This window comes from Anas acuta, chromosome 4 (assembly GCF_963932015.1).
Source record: "Anas acuta chromosome 4, bAnaAcu1.1, whole genome shotgun sequence".
Classification (NCBI taxonomy): Eukaryota; Metazoa; Chordata; class Aves; order Anseriformes; family Anatidae; genus Anas; species Anas acuta.
Genome location: NC_088982.1, coordinates 32,302,214 through 32,319,774, shown reverse-complemented (window position 1 = coordinate 32,319,774; position 17,561 = coordinate 32,302,214). Strand labels below are relative to the sequence as shown.

Sequence of the window (17,561 nt, the reverse complement as noted above, 5' to 3'; positions counted from 1 at the left end):
AAGGAACAGCCAAAGACAACAGCCATGGAAAGGAGGGGAATGGGTGAGGACTTCTTACTCTAGCTTTGTTCCTGAAGAAAATGTTTATGTAATTAAACCTTGAAACACTTGCTGAAATTGGCCCTAATTTGCAGCCAGTATTTTTCATGTTATTTAAAAGTACGTGTTCCCTCAGATGGTAAGTCTGAGAAACTAAAAGATAAGAAGTACTAAGCAGGAACTAACTGCTACATGCATTTGCAGATATTTTTAAGCAATAGTATTAAAAAATACCTCCCTTCATTCTTTTTTTTTTTTTTTTTTTTATTTTCAGATTTCTAGGCTGTAAAAAATTGAGGGGATGAGGGGGGAAGGAGAGGTCTCTCACTTTTTCCAGAATCCTTTTTATAAGCAAACAGACTTGTGCTTTGCATTTTGATTAGCTGCATAACTTTGTTGGGATATCGTCTGGCCAGTTAAGAGATTTAAGATTTTAAAATTACACAGCAACACTGATTTCTGCAAAGATACATATATAGTGGCATGTGAAAATGATTTTTTTAAAACAGATTTCCTCTAGCCCTTGTAGGTTTTGTGTGTTTGGTACCAAACAGATCTGCTGGTATATATTCCTAGTGGCTCCAGGTATTATAGTAGAAGCCCAGAGAAATAATTACCAACAGAAACTAAAAGAGAAAAATTGAAGATCTGACTAGATCTGACTAGAATTTTCAACAAGGTAACTATGGATAAAACCTTTTTTGAATTAAGCGCACAAAAATAAAGAGATTAATCCAGAAAAAATGAATCTGTGACCTAAAAGAAATGGCATTTCTCTGTCATTACACAAATGATTCACTGATTCAGCTTCACATGCAGATTTTGGCAAAAGGACTAGTGGACAATTCCAAAGGTCAGTCTTGCAAGATACAAAAATCATGAAATTTCTGGGCATGCATATTTAGGGAGAGAAGAGGACAGATTTGAATTAAGCTCTAAAACTCTTTCTCAATTGACGATATGATTTTGCAGTAGTAATCAGTCCAGGCATTTAACTCTCTTGAGGTCAAAAGTGAGTTCTTTGTATAAAGTGCCTGTGGTATCAAGCTTTTCTTGTCTTCTAGGTCACAGTGCCAAATTGGATACTGTATGATACTGATTAAAAATAATTGCTTGGTAATTGGCACAGAGTGAATGTAGGGATCTGCATTACAGGATAATAAAGATTGTTTTAATTGCTGCTCTAATTAAGATACACAGTCTCACATTGTCGTAATATTTAATTCTCATCAATATGTAAATCAAAGGAATATCAAGATGAATGGAACAGTAATAGCTGTATAAAATTCCAAACAATTCTATAGTGTTAAAATTCCTTCTTGTAGTACCTTTTGCTTTTAAGTGCAGAAATTTTCTGTTGGTAACAGAAACAAGAGTGTTTTAGAGAAATTTAAAGGTATTTTGTGGGGAAAAAAAATAATCATGTTGTTCCTATATAAAATGTGGCCTCAGAGAGGCCTTTCTTGCATGCTAGGCAGAAGCACATGGTAATCAACATAAAGGAGAGTATAGTAATTGGCTACTAGATGTTAATTTTCCTTTATAGCAGCAGTATATTTTTGTGAGCAATAACTCGTCTGACAACGTGCTGTCATAATGACCTCTGTTGTGTGGACATCAATTGTATCACTTGACCTCTGATTCATTGTATAGAAGCCTAAAACTCGTGTAAAAATTCCAGTAGTCACTGCTCATAGTAAGGACGGAAATGCTGGTTCAGAGCCATAGGAAGTGGCACAAGGAAATATAAGATGTTTAGTAATTACTTCGCATATTCCTAAAAAGTAGATGTGTGATTTAATATTATGAGGCATAACCATGTTTATTTTTCACTGTTGACTTAGTAGGGCTTCTTCTTTTTGTTCTCAGTCTGTCTCATTGAACATTGAATTGTCTCAGCATAGGACACTAGTTGTTGATTTTGAAAGTTTGAAGCAATGTTTTAACTGTATCAGATTAACACCTTCTACTGCATCACCTTATGAAAAATGTGAGTTTCACTGTTAAAAATGGGACTGTCATTCTCTGAACATTCTTCTTATTGTTAATTCTGTGCAAAAAGAAGACACAGCAACAGGGAATTTGACCCTGTGAAATACTCAGAGCTTCAGGGTAGCTTAATGCAAGATTTAGTGCCAATTTCACAAAGATTCTAAGGAACTGGCTAAGCACTGAGTTTCCACTAATCTCTCACATCATTTGGAGTTAGGCTCCCAAAATTCCTTTGAGGATCTGGTTCTCAGCATTTTTACAACAGAGTTCAGAATCCATTAATCAATACAAGCAGAGCCCAGTCCAGATGGACCAGATTCCTGTAGTGTTTTTGAAACAGTAGTCTTTGGGAATTGAGAAAGCTGAGCAATAATTCTTCTGGTAGGAGAGGCAGAACCAGTCAGACTTGCTTGTCTTATGTGAGCAAGACGTAGTGCTTTGTGTGTCATTCATAATCCTACCTTTGACATTTTATCCAGCTTCAGGAAAGCAGATGGAATAAAGGTACTAAATGAACTGGTATTACAAACTTCTCAGCAAATGTTAATTTTCTAGTAAGAAATAAACTAAAAAGAGAAATCAGATGACATGTCTCTGTTCTGCAGCATTTCTCTGCTAGCAGATTCATTGTCATCTAGGAGAGAAAGGGTAGCCTTGTCTGAAGAGTCTGTTACAGAAACCCTCTGAACCCAGTTTCTCTGATCATGTACCCTGCCTACTACTATCTGCAATTCATCCATTACTGGTTGTCTTACAGAAAGCCCTGCCTCAGAAGGCAAATGTGTTTATTGTTTGCTTCCAATGCTTCTTCCTTCATTGACCTGCCAGAATTGCAAGATCTCTGCAGTGTAAAATGCCTACTAGACCTCAACTAATAATTCTGTGAATTCCATAGTTCTGATTCTGCTACTGTTAAAGCCAATGATAAAAAAAAAAAAATATATTGGTACTTGGTCCAGAGCTGCCATGTTGCTGGCAGTGGAGAAAAACAAACAAACAACAACAACAACAAAAACTGAGTGCTCTTGAGTACTGAGTAAACTTTTAAGCCATGTTTGTGTGAGGCTGTTCAGACACAGCTGAGGTCCCTAGCTGCTAAAGTCATGTTGCTAGTTTGTCCTGGAGCAAAGAAAACTGAAAGGAACCTGAATATGTCTAGGAAAGTCCACGTGCCATTTTAACAGATACAAATGAATGAACTGTGTAGAATCTGAGGCCCGTTTCCTTTGGGAAGTCCTATGCATCACACTTACTGTTAGCCACACCCCGTTCTGACTAATGATGACTGTACTAGTGTTTTGCAGGAGAAGAGACATAATGGCACTTTGTTGAATGATGAATCATGATAGAAAGCCTTGATTGATACCCTCACTGATAAAAAGAAAAAAAGGCATCATTATATCACATTTTTTTGCTTTCTCTCCAAGACTGCAATTAAAGAAATCAAGGATGTTGTGACCTAGATGCACAGAATAGCTTATTATGATACAGACATAAAAGTCCAAGAGATACGTCACTCTATGCCCAAAACCCATAGGCTGCTAAGTTCCTGAGGTGCCTGAAAGTTTTCCTTCCACAAATACTCAGATCTTACTTAGCTGTATCGGCAGCTGCACCTATCTTATACCAAAACTCATCTGTGATTCTCTAATTAATAAAATCTTGCTTGAACTTCCACCCCTGAAAACACACACAGTATACAAGCAGCAAGCTTTCAGTAAAAGCATTTTCATTCTATAACCATGGCTAGTACTGTCGAATCCCTGTCAAATAATAGCATGAATGTGACCAGAGCTGTTTTGCAAGAGATGTCTTTGTAAGAATGGACCTAACTGCTCACATAGAGTATTCCAGAGGGGATGAAGCCCTTCATATTGAAGCACAAATGCTGCCCAAAAATACAAGTTTAAGTGGATTAGACAGAGTATGAATCTTAGCCTAGATATCAGGCTGAACAACTAATAGCAGAGAGGTGTAGGTCTTGTTTTCTGCTTCTAAATATTTATTTCCTTTACTGTAAGGAATAACTAAAGTACATGAAAAGATCTGGGAACTCAGATATAGACCCTGGTTTCTCTTTCTCCACGTGAGCTACTTAATTGTTCAGCTAGAGAAAAAGGATTGTTCAGCTGGAGAAAAAAAAGATGTTCCCCTGGCCCAAATAAGTTTACTATTTTCTGTATTGTGGTACAAGTCTTAACAAGGGAAGTGAAAAATGTTCCCACCTCTTCCTTGGAAGAGCCTGGAGCCATGTTGTTATACTTCGCAGGGTTTGACATTCCTTTAGAAATAAACCCAGGCTGGCCACATCCTAGGAAAATGCTCTTTCCAAAGAAATTAACCTTATTCCTGAGTATGCATTTTTAAAGAATACATGTGACCTCTGCTCTTTTTTTTGGAAAGGAAGCCCCTAATCTAGCCCTGACCTGAAGATAGGCAGCAATAATTAGGTGCTGATGGCCTTGACAAAGAGGAATTTAAATCACACGAAGCATTCTCTGTAATGTTTTCTTTTGGCTAGCTTGATAGGTACAGTGTGCTGGCTGTATTGAATCCCATAACCAGTCATCCCACTCTCCTATGCATTTTCAGGAGTATAGACACATAACTCATGGCTCTGAGATCGACTCCAATAGGCTAGCATCTTGAATTGCAATTTTGCAAGTTCTTAATTTCTTTTGGATCTAGTTTTTCTTGCTATAAAACATAAGTCTGAGTGCCTTGTATGTATCAAACAGCTTTTTTAGGTTCACCGGGTATCTTTTTATTTTGACGTGGATGCAGATTTTTTTTTCCAGTGAGGAGAGTGGTTGCTTTATTTAAATATCATGGATTATATCTCCTGCATTTTCAATTTACCAGTTTCATAATCTGGATCTAGAATTACATGCCAGGTTTTATTTTTTTTATGGCAGTTCCAAGGATGAATATTGACCTTTCCCTTACATGAATGCATGAATGTTCAACAAATTTGGACTGTGGTGAACTATGGTTCTGCTATATCATACACAGAGCAAGTCTTCATAGAACAAAATCTGAACAGTTAGTGTTGTATAGAGGACAACTAACAGATTATGGGACAACAAAGCAGCTAGAAATTCACAAAGAAGCCATGAGATACTGTCTCAAGACACATATCCCTATTAATGGAGCTTCTGTGCCCTGTCTGATTCTGTCTTTCAACAGTGATGACTTGTATGCTGGACTCAAAATCTCATTTGTGTGAGGGACTACTGATTCTGGCTCTGTTTCTATATATATACATATATGTTTGGCTTTTTTTTTTTTTTCTTTCAGTTACAATAACCATAGTACATAAACTGTGCAGCTACTGTTCCAACATTGGCAGCTGTGGCTCATCTCTCTGATTTGTATTGTTATTTTGTTTGCTGACAAGATTGTGCTACACACTTGTGATGTGTATTGCTGTTAGGATGTAAAAATTAATGTAGTGTCGGCAGTGCCAATTTTGATGCTGCATTGTGGAGTATTTTCTCCTTGAGTTCATAGTTGAGGCCTGCCTCTATGGCAGGAATGCAAGTGATGTTTGTGGTGTTTATATTGCCATGCCTTTTTTTAAAAATTAATTAATTTATTATTATTAATTTGCCATCTATTTGGTGTTTTGACAAAGAGGTTTTGGTTTGTCTCAGGTGTCAGTAGCTTACCAGGGATCATTTAGTGAAAAATTGTCCATGACTTTGATATACAAAGATGCTGTGAATGGCATGAATTAAAGCAAAGGACTTAAGTAAGAATGTGTTTTAAAACTTTCAAAGTATTTCCAAACTCAGTATCGTCAATATATAAAGAAGTTCCACTGAAAGCCTCAGTATTCAGTATGCTACCTACTATGCAAATAACTTCAGTCTCAGATCCCCTTTTATTTCAAATGTTTTTTCAAGTCTGCTTGTAATGTTCTATCTGTTGATTTGTTACCAAAGGTTACTGAAGATACAAAAAAAGTTAAATGTGGTAAAAAAAAAGCAAGCTGCTAACTGACTGGTCTGAGGGATTGGTAGAGGGATAGATTTCATTGTAGTATCATTGCCTAAAAATATAAGCCTGTAGAGTGTGAGTTGCAAAATAAATAAGTAAATAAATAAAATTAAAAAATAGAAAGGAAAAATATATGTGGTTTGCATTACAGTGTTTACAAGCCAAGTGTTTACTGAGAGTTTCCCTGGTAGGTCTTATGAGGTCATGATCCCATACCTGCCAAAGTCAACAGAAATACTGTAGGCATTGCTATATCCCATTTTTCACATTTATTCAGTACACTGGATTCTAATACTTCTATTTCTGTGGTTGTTTTGTTCTTTCTCTCTTTCATTCAATATTTTCAGCAATTAATCTAACATTCTTGGTTCTAGAATTTAATTTTGGGTCCACACTTTGAGATGAACTATTTACCTTCTTAAAGCTCTTGTTTGCTACCTGTAATCTGTTTGTTCATGCTTACGGGTATACTTGCAAAAACAGGTGATGGGTCTTTTTACAGGCAGTGGATACATTTCATTTCAGAGTAATTTTTCACTGCTCCATAAAAGCCAGTGTTCACTCAAAATTACCTGTTAAAGCTCCTGTAGTCGGGCAGTTCTGGCTTTGCTTCAGGTTTAAAAAGTTTAGGATATAAAGCCTCTAGCAGCTCTGGATCATCCCTAATGGCTTCTATCCAAGGAGACTGATAATACTTTGGCACAGAAGTAGTGTTGAACTTTTCAGGAGGAATTTCTTTTAGTGGTCCAGAATATCCTGCAAGGAGATCCAGGTAAACCAGTATAACAGTATATTGATTTTTCTGTTTCCTTACCGTCATCCTATGTAAATAGGAAGTAATATACCATTATTTCACAGTTAGTTGTGAACAATTGAATCAAGTGAGTTAACCAAAGCAACACAATACCAGAAAGCTCACAGGAGGTATTTGTAGCCTTTTAGATAACTGATCTGAAGTATTCTACTCTTCTTTTGAGGGTAAGTTTATTTTAGTTTTATTTAAGTTTGTTTCTATCATTATAAGCATCTATTTGAAAAAGGAGCACATCTACACAGACCTTGGGCGGAATTAACAATTAAATGTTAAAAACAGTCTTTTGGTTAAAAGTAAGAGATGAGATTTCCCAAAAGCATTAAAAGGAGTTAAGGTCCCAGCCGTTCTATCAGATTTTTTGCCTCCATTTGATGCTTTAAAATGTCATACTTACATGGCTCTTTGATCATTTTCATCTTTTTTGTTTGTTTGTTTGGTTGGTTTGTTTTCTTTTTGTTTTTATTTTCCCCTCTGTATAATCATCTGAGGATCAGGCTCTGATCAGAATTTTACTAAACAAGTGAATTCCTTATTCAGTGTTATTTCTTCTAAAGCCAAATACGATATGGCACAAATAAACATAAGGGGAAAAAAGCCCAGACCTTACTGTGCAATTTGAAGAATTAGAATCAGCAAGGGATTATTCTAATATATGAGTTTATAGTATTTATTTGAAAAACAAGGAAAATCTGTTTTCCTGTTTACCCTCACATGACATCTAGCTCTTTAAATTAATGCTGTTGCCTTTTGTAAGCTTAAAAAAAAAAAAAAAAAAAAAAAAAAAAACACCCTGTGGTTTAATAAATACTCCTTTCACCAAAAATAAATATTTCTTGCCTAAAGAAAACTTTAAGATTTGTATCATGTTTTAGCAATGGAAATTACCTCAATTTGCATTGTATTTGGCCCATGGATGCAGAGAGCCTTAGCTGTCACTAACAGAGTAGCATTGACCTAGTTTACATAGACTGGAAAAGGTCTGCACAAAACATGCATTGAGTAATTCTGAACAAAGAATGAATTTGTAAAAACCACAGTCTGCTCATGGATAATTCATAAACAGGAAGAAGGGCTATATCACTGAATAAATTAATTAAAACAAATTAGCCTTCTCTAGTCTTCAAAGAATACAAAATAAGGCCTTCCTGTAGCTCACTGCTTTAAATAAAGACAACAGTACCCTCACAGTTAAGGACTTAAATAAAGCAGAACAGTGTATACAGCCAGGGGCAAATTCCTCTTTAAGTTACTTATCTGTAAAGGGTTCCAGCAAAACTTGCAATGACTTCAGATGTCCATTTACAGGTAATTAAACTACAATGGATAACTTTCAGACTGTTAAGCAGTGTGTTGTATCTTAGAAACTAGGGCATTGAAAAGTCAGTATATTAATGTGGTTTTAAATCTGAAGATCTGTTTCTCAATGTTTATAAGATCAATAAATATATGAGCAGTCTCACTGGAAAATAATGCATGCCTTCAGCTGAGGGAAAGGTAGTACAATGGACATATCAAATCGTTAAGAACGAACAGAAGCAACTGGTTTAAATTTCCATGGGTGATTATGATTAGTTATCTGACTCAATTTATGTATTTCTAATAGTAACTCCATTAATAAATTATTGTTAATGACATTGTTTTATAAAGAGCTCCTTCGTCTGCTGTGAGATGGGTAATAAATGCATTCCATGTCTATAAATTCATCTATTACCTGGGGCAATGTTGTCAGGATGTGGTGGGCTTCGGGGATCAGGTGTGTTAGGAGGCGTCATTGGGGCATGCTGGGGAATTCCTTCAACACTGAGGCCATCCATTTTAACACCCTGCATGGGCTCTCCACGCTGCATTCAAACAGAAATAAATATCATTGATAGCACAGGCAAAAAATGAGTCCCTCTGATTCTCTGTTGAGGGATGGAATATTACTTCAGCTTACAGGCCAGATCTGAGACCTAGGGTATATTATCCAAAGGTACACTGTCCTGCTGTTAGGTACCCTTTTTGCTAGACAGCATTCCTCTGGATTTTCTGGCTGTTACCCAGAAGATGAAACAGTTTCACAACTCTCTTACAATGGCTATGTAAGCAAAAGAATAATTTATCAGTGTTAATAATGTTATCACAGCACAATTTTAAATGTCTGTATTTCAAGTGTGTGATTGTGATGGATTTATTCAAAGGACTGGGGGTGTTGGGAGCTAGAACAAGACTCCTGAAGCTTCATTACCATCCAATTAAGTTTTCTGACTGTTTCCAAATTTGGGGATATTTGAATATTAATAGGTAGTCTAAGAAGAGATTTCATCCCATCTGCTGCTCATACCAGTCACCACTATATCTACCTGTGCCTGTGGGCTGTATAGTTCACAGCAAAGAGTAAAGCTGGTCACTTTGGCAGGGGGGCCCATGGATCACAGATGCTAGAAGTTGTGATGTGCCAGACAGGGCCCCCTTGCTGCCCAAAGATTCAAGAAATCCGGCAGGTTTAAGGCATATGAGTTTCAAATCACTGATTCATCAAAGCTTCTCTTCCTATATAGGTTGAAAATGCACTGTATTTGTTGAATTGCTTTTGTTTGGGCTTTTCTTTTCCTGTATTTATAATAGAAATAACAACTTCAGTGCAGGCCACTTTCTGGCGATTAATGATATGCTGTTATTTTCCACCCTCCTATTGGGTCATCAGTTCTAAGGAAACATCTAAAGGCTTAATCATTGTTGCATAAATATAGATGGGAGTCTTATAAGAAGTCAGTATCTTATTTTAGCTATGACACATAGGCTAAAAGTAATTTAAATATAGACAGTTCCAGAGTATGAGTTTCTTAAAGAAGGAAAGCAAAGAAACTATACTTGTTTTAACCTGAAACATACAAGCAAACAAAATATATCAAGGCAGTATGTTTTGGAGCCATCCTAAAATATGTTAGAAATATTAATTTTGGCAGCCAGAATCATAACGTTGGTGAAGATATCACCAGTGGTGGCTAAATAGGCGTTTAAGGGAGGGGAACAGAAACCAAAGAGGCATCATTTCTTCCCGTGTCAGAATGTCATAATGACTGTGCAGTATGCATGTGTTTTTGGGGGAAATTCCAGGGAAGAAGAAGAGAGATCCTTCAGCATTTGGATTAGCAAGACAGTAGTAAATTACAAATGCATCTTACTTTCTGCTCCCAAAATCTCCTTATGAGATGCCGTAAAACAAAAAATAATTCAATAGACTCAAAAAAACTGCATTCATTTTATTGTTTCTTATTTAATTGCAAGTGTGTGTGTGTGTGTTTTCATTAATAAAACTGAACGTAGTTTGAGCAAAGCCATTGATGTTTTACTGTTTGGTTCATCAATTATTCATTCCCTGTTTGTACCAATACAAACTTTAGGTTTTATCACAACAATACATTACATATAGTCACTATCTTTTTTATTCCAAGTGAAGGTTTTGATTAAAGAATTCAGTCAAAGTCTTTCTATGGATTCTCTAGGGTTCGGATGCTAATATAATCATAGCATCACATATGTGGGATTTAAAACAATAAAGACATGAAATTACAATGGAAGTAGAGGGGCTGCTTGCATACTTTATTAGACTGGGCATACAGTATTCATTGTTAAATGAATAAACCATTATTACATTGGAGAATCAGACAAAATTTATGAATGTTTTTCTCCCTCTTTGCAGAGATCAAACAAAAAGGTTTAAGTATTTCACAAAGGCAATAAATGAGACATACATCAGGTGCATTTAGTTCCTCCCATGAGGATTCCCAGGGTATCACTAATGCTTTAACCCAGTTCCTGAGGGCCTAGTTCAGAGAATAATTGTCTTTCAGTGACAAGCTTCATCGTTTGTCCCCTTGCTGAGACATGGAAGGCAAGAAGTCTCAAAAATTTCTGTCATTTGAGAGAGTCACATAGCTGCCTGGCAACTATGTTGAGACCACCACCCTATTTTAATAGGAATACTTCCTGGATGTGTAAAACAGACTGTTACTTCTTCCAACCTTTTGAATATCATTAACTAGTTAACTTTCAGTAGTCAATGTGCCCATTATTGCAGGACAAGAACTCCAGTCACTAGTAACCTGAATCTGAATTTGCATGAAAATTATTTGAATCTGATGTCCTGAAGTATTAAGGTCTTCAGATTTTTTATTTTTATTTTTCTACAGGAGCCCAATAGATACAAATAGCTCACTTCATATTAACATTGTTCTAGTACAGTATTTTACTCTTATTCTTCCTGAAGCTACAAATAAATCAGGTACATAATGTATCATGAGCACCAAGGGAACCCCAGGCTAGTCTCACTGTGTTTCATTAATAAGTTATTACAAATACTCACGTTTCTTGGCTTGTTTGTTACATAATGATAATTTTCGTACGTGTATTTGTCAGATCTCCGCTGACGTCTCTTGAAGAGTCTTGCCCCTCTGTTGCTGAGTGTCGATAGTTCCTCTACCATGATATCTCTTGGGGTGCTGACCTTTTTTCCAAGGTTTAAGCTGGGTGAGACTGAAATACAAGGGATAAATACATACCTCTGTTTTTCATAAATGCCTGATGTCACATACCCTACACCTGAAACCTGATGACACATCAGTGCATACTTATCTAATACATGAGGCAGCTTCATATGGTGTTAGTGAAATTAATCATTTTCTAAAATTTTGGAGCACCACAAACCTGTTTTTCAAAGATGCTAAGCACCCCAAGCTCCAAATTTATTTCAATTCAATGACATTCGGCTGTTCTGAAAATCAAGTCTATATTGTCCTGCACACAGACTAGTGAAAACTGGCTTCTGCTGAAACCTAGAACAAAATTCTATCTGACCTCAGCATTCCCAAATCAAACATTAAGTTAACTTTTTGCCCTGCACTGGATAGATGAGCAGATTGCTCCTTTTAAGCACAGCTACCAGTTTCTTATTGCTTAAAGCATTTTATTATGACTTACTCTTTAAAACCCCACTTTCTTCTGAAATCTAGGCCATTTTCTACTTTAAGAAGAGTTTGTATTAGAAAGTCTGTATTAAGTTGTATTTTTTGTTATTTTTAAAGAAAGCTTCAAAATAAAGCTTAAGGTGTTGAAAATGAGAGACAGAACAAATTACAACATGCTTTTAGGAAACGATAGATTTAGAATGTTTTATTTTTTACTCTGTCTAGGGGGAAAGTTACAAGCAAGTCTTCTCAAAATGACATAAGCAGATACTGAATTATTAGGTGCAATATTAGTTTATTCACCGTTGAAGAAAAAAAAAAATCTTGTATTCTTTTGGTGAGCTCCTAGGGGTTTTGAAAATGAAGGTGCATAAGCATGGAAGAGGAGATCAACTGAGACTGTAAATAGAGAACACGGAATATCAGAAAGTACCAGTTATCTTTGTGGTGATGTTCTGGAGTTTGGGGTGCTGGTGGCAATGAGCGAGCCAAGTGACTGAAGTCTCTCACTAGGTGTTCTCAACCTATAGACAAGGCTTGGACCTTAGAATACAATAACTTCAACACTGAACAAACTATTTTTGTATTAATTTATTTCTGCTTAGAACTTTGTAGAATTGAACAAATGCAACAATAATTAGATCATATAGTAGAAACTGAATTTTCAAGAAAATCATTTCCTATTGCCACTTACATTAATATTTGCCATTTTATTAGTTAAAACTATTCTCCTCAGTTGTTCATAAACTTCAGGAAGAAAAATGGGAAGGTGCAATATGCTTTGAGGATTATATCAAATTGGTGCAGTGTGTTTCTCTGATCCACTTTTCAGTATCACATTCTGTTATTTCTTTAATAATAAATCCTCCTATTGTTTACATATTCTAATTATCTACAGGTCTTGAAAGTATGAACTTCAATATATGTTTTAATGCATTAAAACAAAAAGAAAGCAAATTAGATGTAAAACACTGTATCTTGCTTCCATGGCAAGCAGACAGGAATCCCAGTTTAATTAGCTGGGTAGGTCCCTAATGTCAAAATTAATTTTGCATATGCTGGGGGAAAAAAAATAAAAAGAGTTTTATTTTTAGTTTCAGACTTTCATTTGGAGTGCATGGCATATGTCTCCTACTAACTTTATGATGGAAAAGCAATGTGGATTGCTGACATTTAGGAAAATGTAACTGAGATCAGTGCTCTGTTTAGCCCAAGCTGTACAGGATGAGTGTTCTGTGTACTAAATCAAACAGGTTTGTGGCCGTGGAGTTCGTCACTGCTGATCCTCTTTTGTTCATACTTATTTCAATCAAATGCTTGCAGTAGATTAAACTGGAGAAAGAGCAGGCTAACTGTGTCATGAACCGGAGCATGGACTTCTGCTTTAAAAATAGTATGCATAAAGAATCCTAACACCCTTCTGATATTTAAGGGGTAGCTACAAAACAGGGAGTTCTTAACATGGAAGAAAATGACTCAGCTTGTCCAATAAGCCATATCAGTGACAGATAGTGGTGGGGTTTTGGCTCTGTGGTTGAGATAAGCGCACTAGTTATTGGCCTGCAGCCTGACATGTTGACCAACAACTCATATTTTGATGTTCTTATTTTTCAAGATTACTTCAGGGGCATGGACTGTTGAATGGTTTTATATTAGTAAGGGAAGTTTACCTTTCAGATCAGCAATATTTTCCTGTAGAAAAAGCTTGTCTTCATTGTCTGTGGAGTGGGTAATACGTAAGTCCTAAGAGACTGGGGTGCCAAGATGATTGCAGTTCTCTGTCCAAACCACTCAATATTCTTCTGGGACATGCTGGATGTTAACTATTTTGGGCCTTGCTGTTCCCTTACATACGTGCTGTTCTTGTTAATGTTTACTGTAGGCTCCAAGGTACTTTGTAACCTACAGTTGTGTACTATTGTGTATCTAGGCAGCATCCCAGAAGCATAGGTGTGAAGTTCATTTGAATCCCCTGCCAACTAAAATCTAATCTGCTGTCTGGTTTTATAATGTGTCTAGGGATTGTTTCAGTGTCACTGCAGGAAAGGTGATGAAGAATGAGAAAAGGGGGACATTTAGAGGATGATAGGAAGAAAACATCTCCAAGTCCACTTCATAAATGGGCATTCATACTGGAAGTTTAATTTGTAGTTCAATCCTCATCTTAACTTTCTAGTTTAATGTTTTTATTTGTTCCTGCCAAGCCCTCCCTATCCTGCCCTTAAAATCTTAACAGATTTAATTTAAATATGATTTATCTATTTTCTCCTGCATTCCCCCAATCCCTTTTAATCTTCCAGTAAACAATCTTCTAAATACCTTCATCTGGATTATAAATTTTAATAATGAGTGTCGTAGTATATGATACAGTTTTTCATAGTATCAGGAATAAGAATGTGTAACTCCATCATAAAAGATCATATAGCTACTGAAGAATTAATTTAAGAAATAGGACAGAACTAGACATGAGATTTAAGTGTAATTGAATGTTAACGGCTTCCTCAAACATACATATATACATGTATACCTCTGCCAATCAGACTTAGGAAATTTAACATTAAGCAAAGTCAGCCAGAGAAAAAACAGTTAGGAAGGTGACCACGTTCCTCTCTCTTCTAACACTGTAAGAGGGTTTACAGGTAGTGTCTATACTGCAACATGTAGTGACATGTAGGATTTCACTAGAACACAAAGTCATGTACCACAGGGAGATGTGGGCTTTCAGTCATTACTAACCTAGCCCAGAACTGAGACACTGGTAAAAACTTGGACGACTTTGTATCTTACTCACAACTGTTTCTGCTTTTTTTTTTTTCTTCTTTTACATGGAGTTTAACTGTTTACCTGAAAGCATTATAATAAAAGGGGATAAAATGAGAACATATCGGGTATACTTTCTGAGAATCGTTACAAGCCACAGGGACTTGCACTACAGAATCTTCTATTACTGTTTACCTCTGTTAACACTGGAGAGTTTTATAGGTCTGCAAAACAAGGTAGATTCTTTTCTGGATGAAATTTAGTTTTCATGCAATTTACAGATACAGAATCTTCATTACTAATACTGATGCAAAACCCAGAAAGACAGCAGTTTGTCTCAGGTTAAACTTGCTCAATTAACAATTAGGGGAAAAATACATTTTCGAAATTAAAAGAACTGAATTTAGTCATTTAAAAAACAGATTTATCCCTGATTTTTCCAAGATTTGGTCCCAAAGGACTAGTGTATGCTTTGTCTCATTATGGCTTTGGTTATCCTCTGTTTCTAAATTGGTTTCACTGAGCTTTTACAGTTATAAATTTCAGACTTTTATCACACACATTTCATGTAATTTTGTATTTTTTTAACGTTAAGTGTCCCAGACATCCAAGACATAGAACTAGAACATACATGTAAAGAGTCTGTATTGCCTTCAGTGGCCATGTATCATACCATATCTTGTAGAATAAACTGTAGTATCTATGTGTATAAATCTAAACTCGACAGCAAATCTGATAATACATAAATAATGAAAACAAAGATAACATGAAGTAAATGCAAGCATCAGCACAGATTATCCAGTAATTCCAATGATTTCCAGAACTGTATGGTACATTTATTAGTATTACTATGAACAGTATCATTTACCACATGAATTGCCTGGATCTAAACAAACATATGACAGACAGATTTTCTGCCCCGAAGAGCTTACAGGCAATTTCAGGCAAGTATAGTACTTGGGTTTTCAGTGGAAAAAAAATAATAGAATTCTAATGAAATCTGTAAGGGCAGGCTGGGTTTCAGACTTGTGTGTTCAGTGGAGAATGGAAGGGGGGAAGAGGTATTTGCTTAGAAATAGAAAGTATAGAAAAAAAAATATGGAAATGTCAGGACTAGGACCAGGCAGTGAAACTTGTAGCTTCTTTTTTTCTGAATTCATTAGGTCTCTGGTCCTACTCTTTCTGCAATCAGACAGGTCAATTAGTGAGCACAAAAACCATCCCCAAATTCTTTGGAGCAAAAGACCACAAGAAAGATTTTCAGTACTGGAATGTAATGTCCAGTATTTTTCTGATGTAGGCAGTATGATTTTCATAAAATCTAAATATTAAAAGAGCTCCCTGCTGGTTGTTCTTGTTTGTTTTGTTTTCTTTTTCTTCAGTGAGACTTGTGGGGTGTTTATCACTTTTTTTAAATTGGTATTTTTCATATGCTAAAATATTTTATCATATTTTTCATATGATAAAAAACGTTCATAGGGAGGATTGAAAGGATCTCCAAAAACATCCAGTACGTACCGAGTGAAAGCCAGGAAGACTTGTATTCCCAGATGAGTTAATTGCTTCTGAAGGTGTCACACTAGAAGCCTACTTTTTTTTAAGAACTTGTTTTTGCAAATCAAGCTACCTTCTTAGTGTCTGCATTTTCATCAGTGCAACAACAGAAGAGTGGTGGCTATGCACTAAAGAAAATTGCCACATTGCTAGTAAATTTTGTTAGTTACAAAGATTAATTATGCATGGGAGGAACAGAGCTGTAAACAGTTGTTTCAAAAATTTATATCATTCATATGAAAAAGCAAAGTGAAACAGAGCAAAAGAAGAGGATGCAGACAGATCAGCATGTTTCTCAAATGATAGCCTTTTAAAATGGAATGAAGTCATGTTATTAACCCCAAATAATATTCTGAAAGGCTATCCTAGCAGAATGTACATCAGCTGTTAGATTACTTCATTCCTTCACAGCAGTTGTTCATCTGAAAATAGCTTTCAAATGAAAAGAGGCAACTACAAAAGGATTAGTTACCATAGGCAGCATGATACTCCCCCAAGATTATTTATGGCAAAACACCCAGAGACAAAGCTGTAAGAGAGTTAAACTCTGTGATTAAAAATATTTCAGGGAGGGCTAGAGGACAGTGCATATAGAGTAAGTTGGGTTCAGCGCTATACCATTTCTCTGTATTTCATCCATAATGGCTGATGCTTGTTGTTTCCTCTCTTTGACCATGGCAGAATGTGATAACATTGTGATTTTCTGATATGATTTTTCCTTGCTGAAAGAAAACACACATTTTTATATTGTTGAGCCAGCTTGCAGTAGTAAGCCAACTTTAATTTCTGATAGCATGGTTAGAACAGCTGAATATTGAATTTAGTTATTCCTGATCTAGAAATACAGTGGTTTTAATTATGCAAAATGCACTGCAGTTTTTGCCTGCAGACAGATGCTAGGATGTATTCTGATGGATAGAAAGTTCCAAGGAATGAACTTTGAGTTGGATATATACATTTTGTAGCAAAATCAGTGTCGGTGATCTAGGCCTTCTCACATCTACAAATTATATTAAAAAATTTAAATTCATAATTAATATTTTAATTATAACTTGCTATATGTTTTCAGAAATGTTATTCTGTTGTTTTTCTTTGCTTTTTTTTTTTAATCTAATAAAGAATTTGAGCAACTAAATAAGATGCTCTGGCATCTTTAAAGGAAGTGCAAATTTGACTAGGTAAAAAAATAAACATCTTTTCAATTGCAGAGTCAAGAGGTTACATAAATGTCTTTTATCTGACAGTTTGTAGGACAGACAATGTCAAAATATTTCAGGAAACAATACACTTACCCTACTGTTTTGTTGTGCAGATAAAAGCGTTCTCAACCCTTTAGTTGAAGCTTCAGGAGTTAGTTATGAATGGGGATGACCTGCCTGGTCCAGGATGGTTTCTACCCTTGTGCTTGGATCTGCATGGTACCTAGTACCGAGACAAACTGGGGGCTGATCCTC

At 35.9% G+C, this 17,561-nt stretch overlaps 1 protein-coding gene and 1 long non-coding RNA gene across 4 annotated transcripts in view; one reads left to right on the top strand and one right to left on the bottom strand.

Annotated features, from left to right (window-relative positions):
- Positions 1-7,728, top strand: part of LOC137855918 (uncharacterized) — a 24,284-nt gene extending 16,556 nt beyond the window's left edge. For both annotated transcript variants that reach the window (XR_011096046.1, XR_011096045.1), the window contains exon 3: positions 4,947-7,728. This is a non-coding gene — a long non-coding RNA (uncharacterized lncRNA). The remainder of the gene's footprint in view (positions 1-4,946) is intronic.
- The window catches only part of MYOZ2 (myozenin 2), an 18,663-nt gene extending 1,102 nt beyond the window's left edge, over positions 1-17,561 (bottom strand). Inside the window, exons 1-5 of one of the 2 annotated variants that reach the window (XM_068680607.1) lie at positions 17,400-17,560; positions 16,726-16,829; positions 11,193-11,362; positions 8,556-8,685; positions 6,603-6,786 (exon numbers count right to left, since the gene is read on the bottom strand). In XM_068680607.1, coding sequence (XP_068536708.1) covers positions 6,603-6,786; positions 8,556-8,685; positions 11,193-11,362; positions 16,726-16,801 — 560 coding nt within the window. In that variant the 5' untranslated portion in view covers positions 16,802-16,829; positions 17,400-17,560. Of the gene's footprint in view, positions 1-6,602; positions 6,787-8,555; positions 8,686-11,192; positions 11,363-16,725; positions 16,830-17,399 lie in introns of both variants that reach the window. The other variant, XM_068680608.1, reaches the window with a different exon arrangement.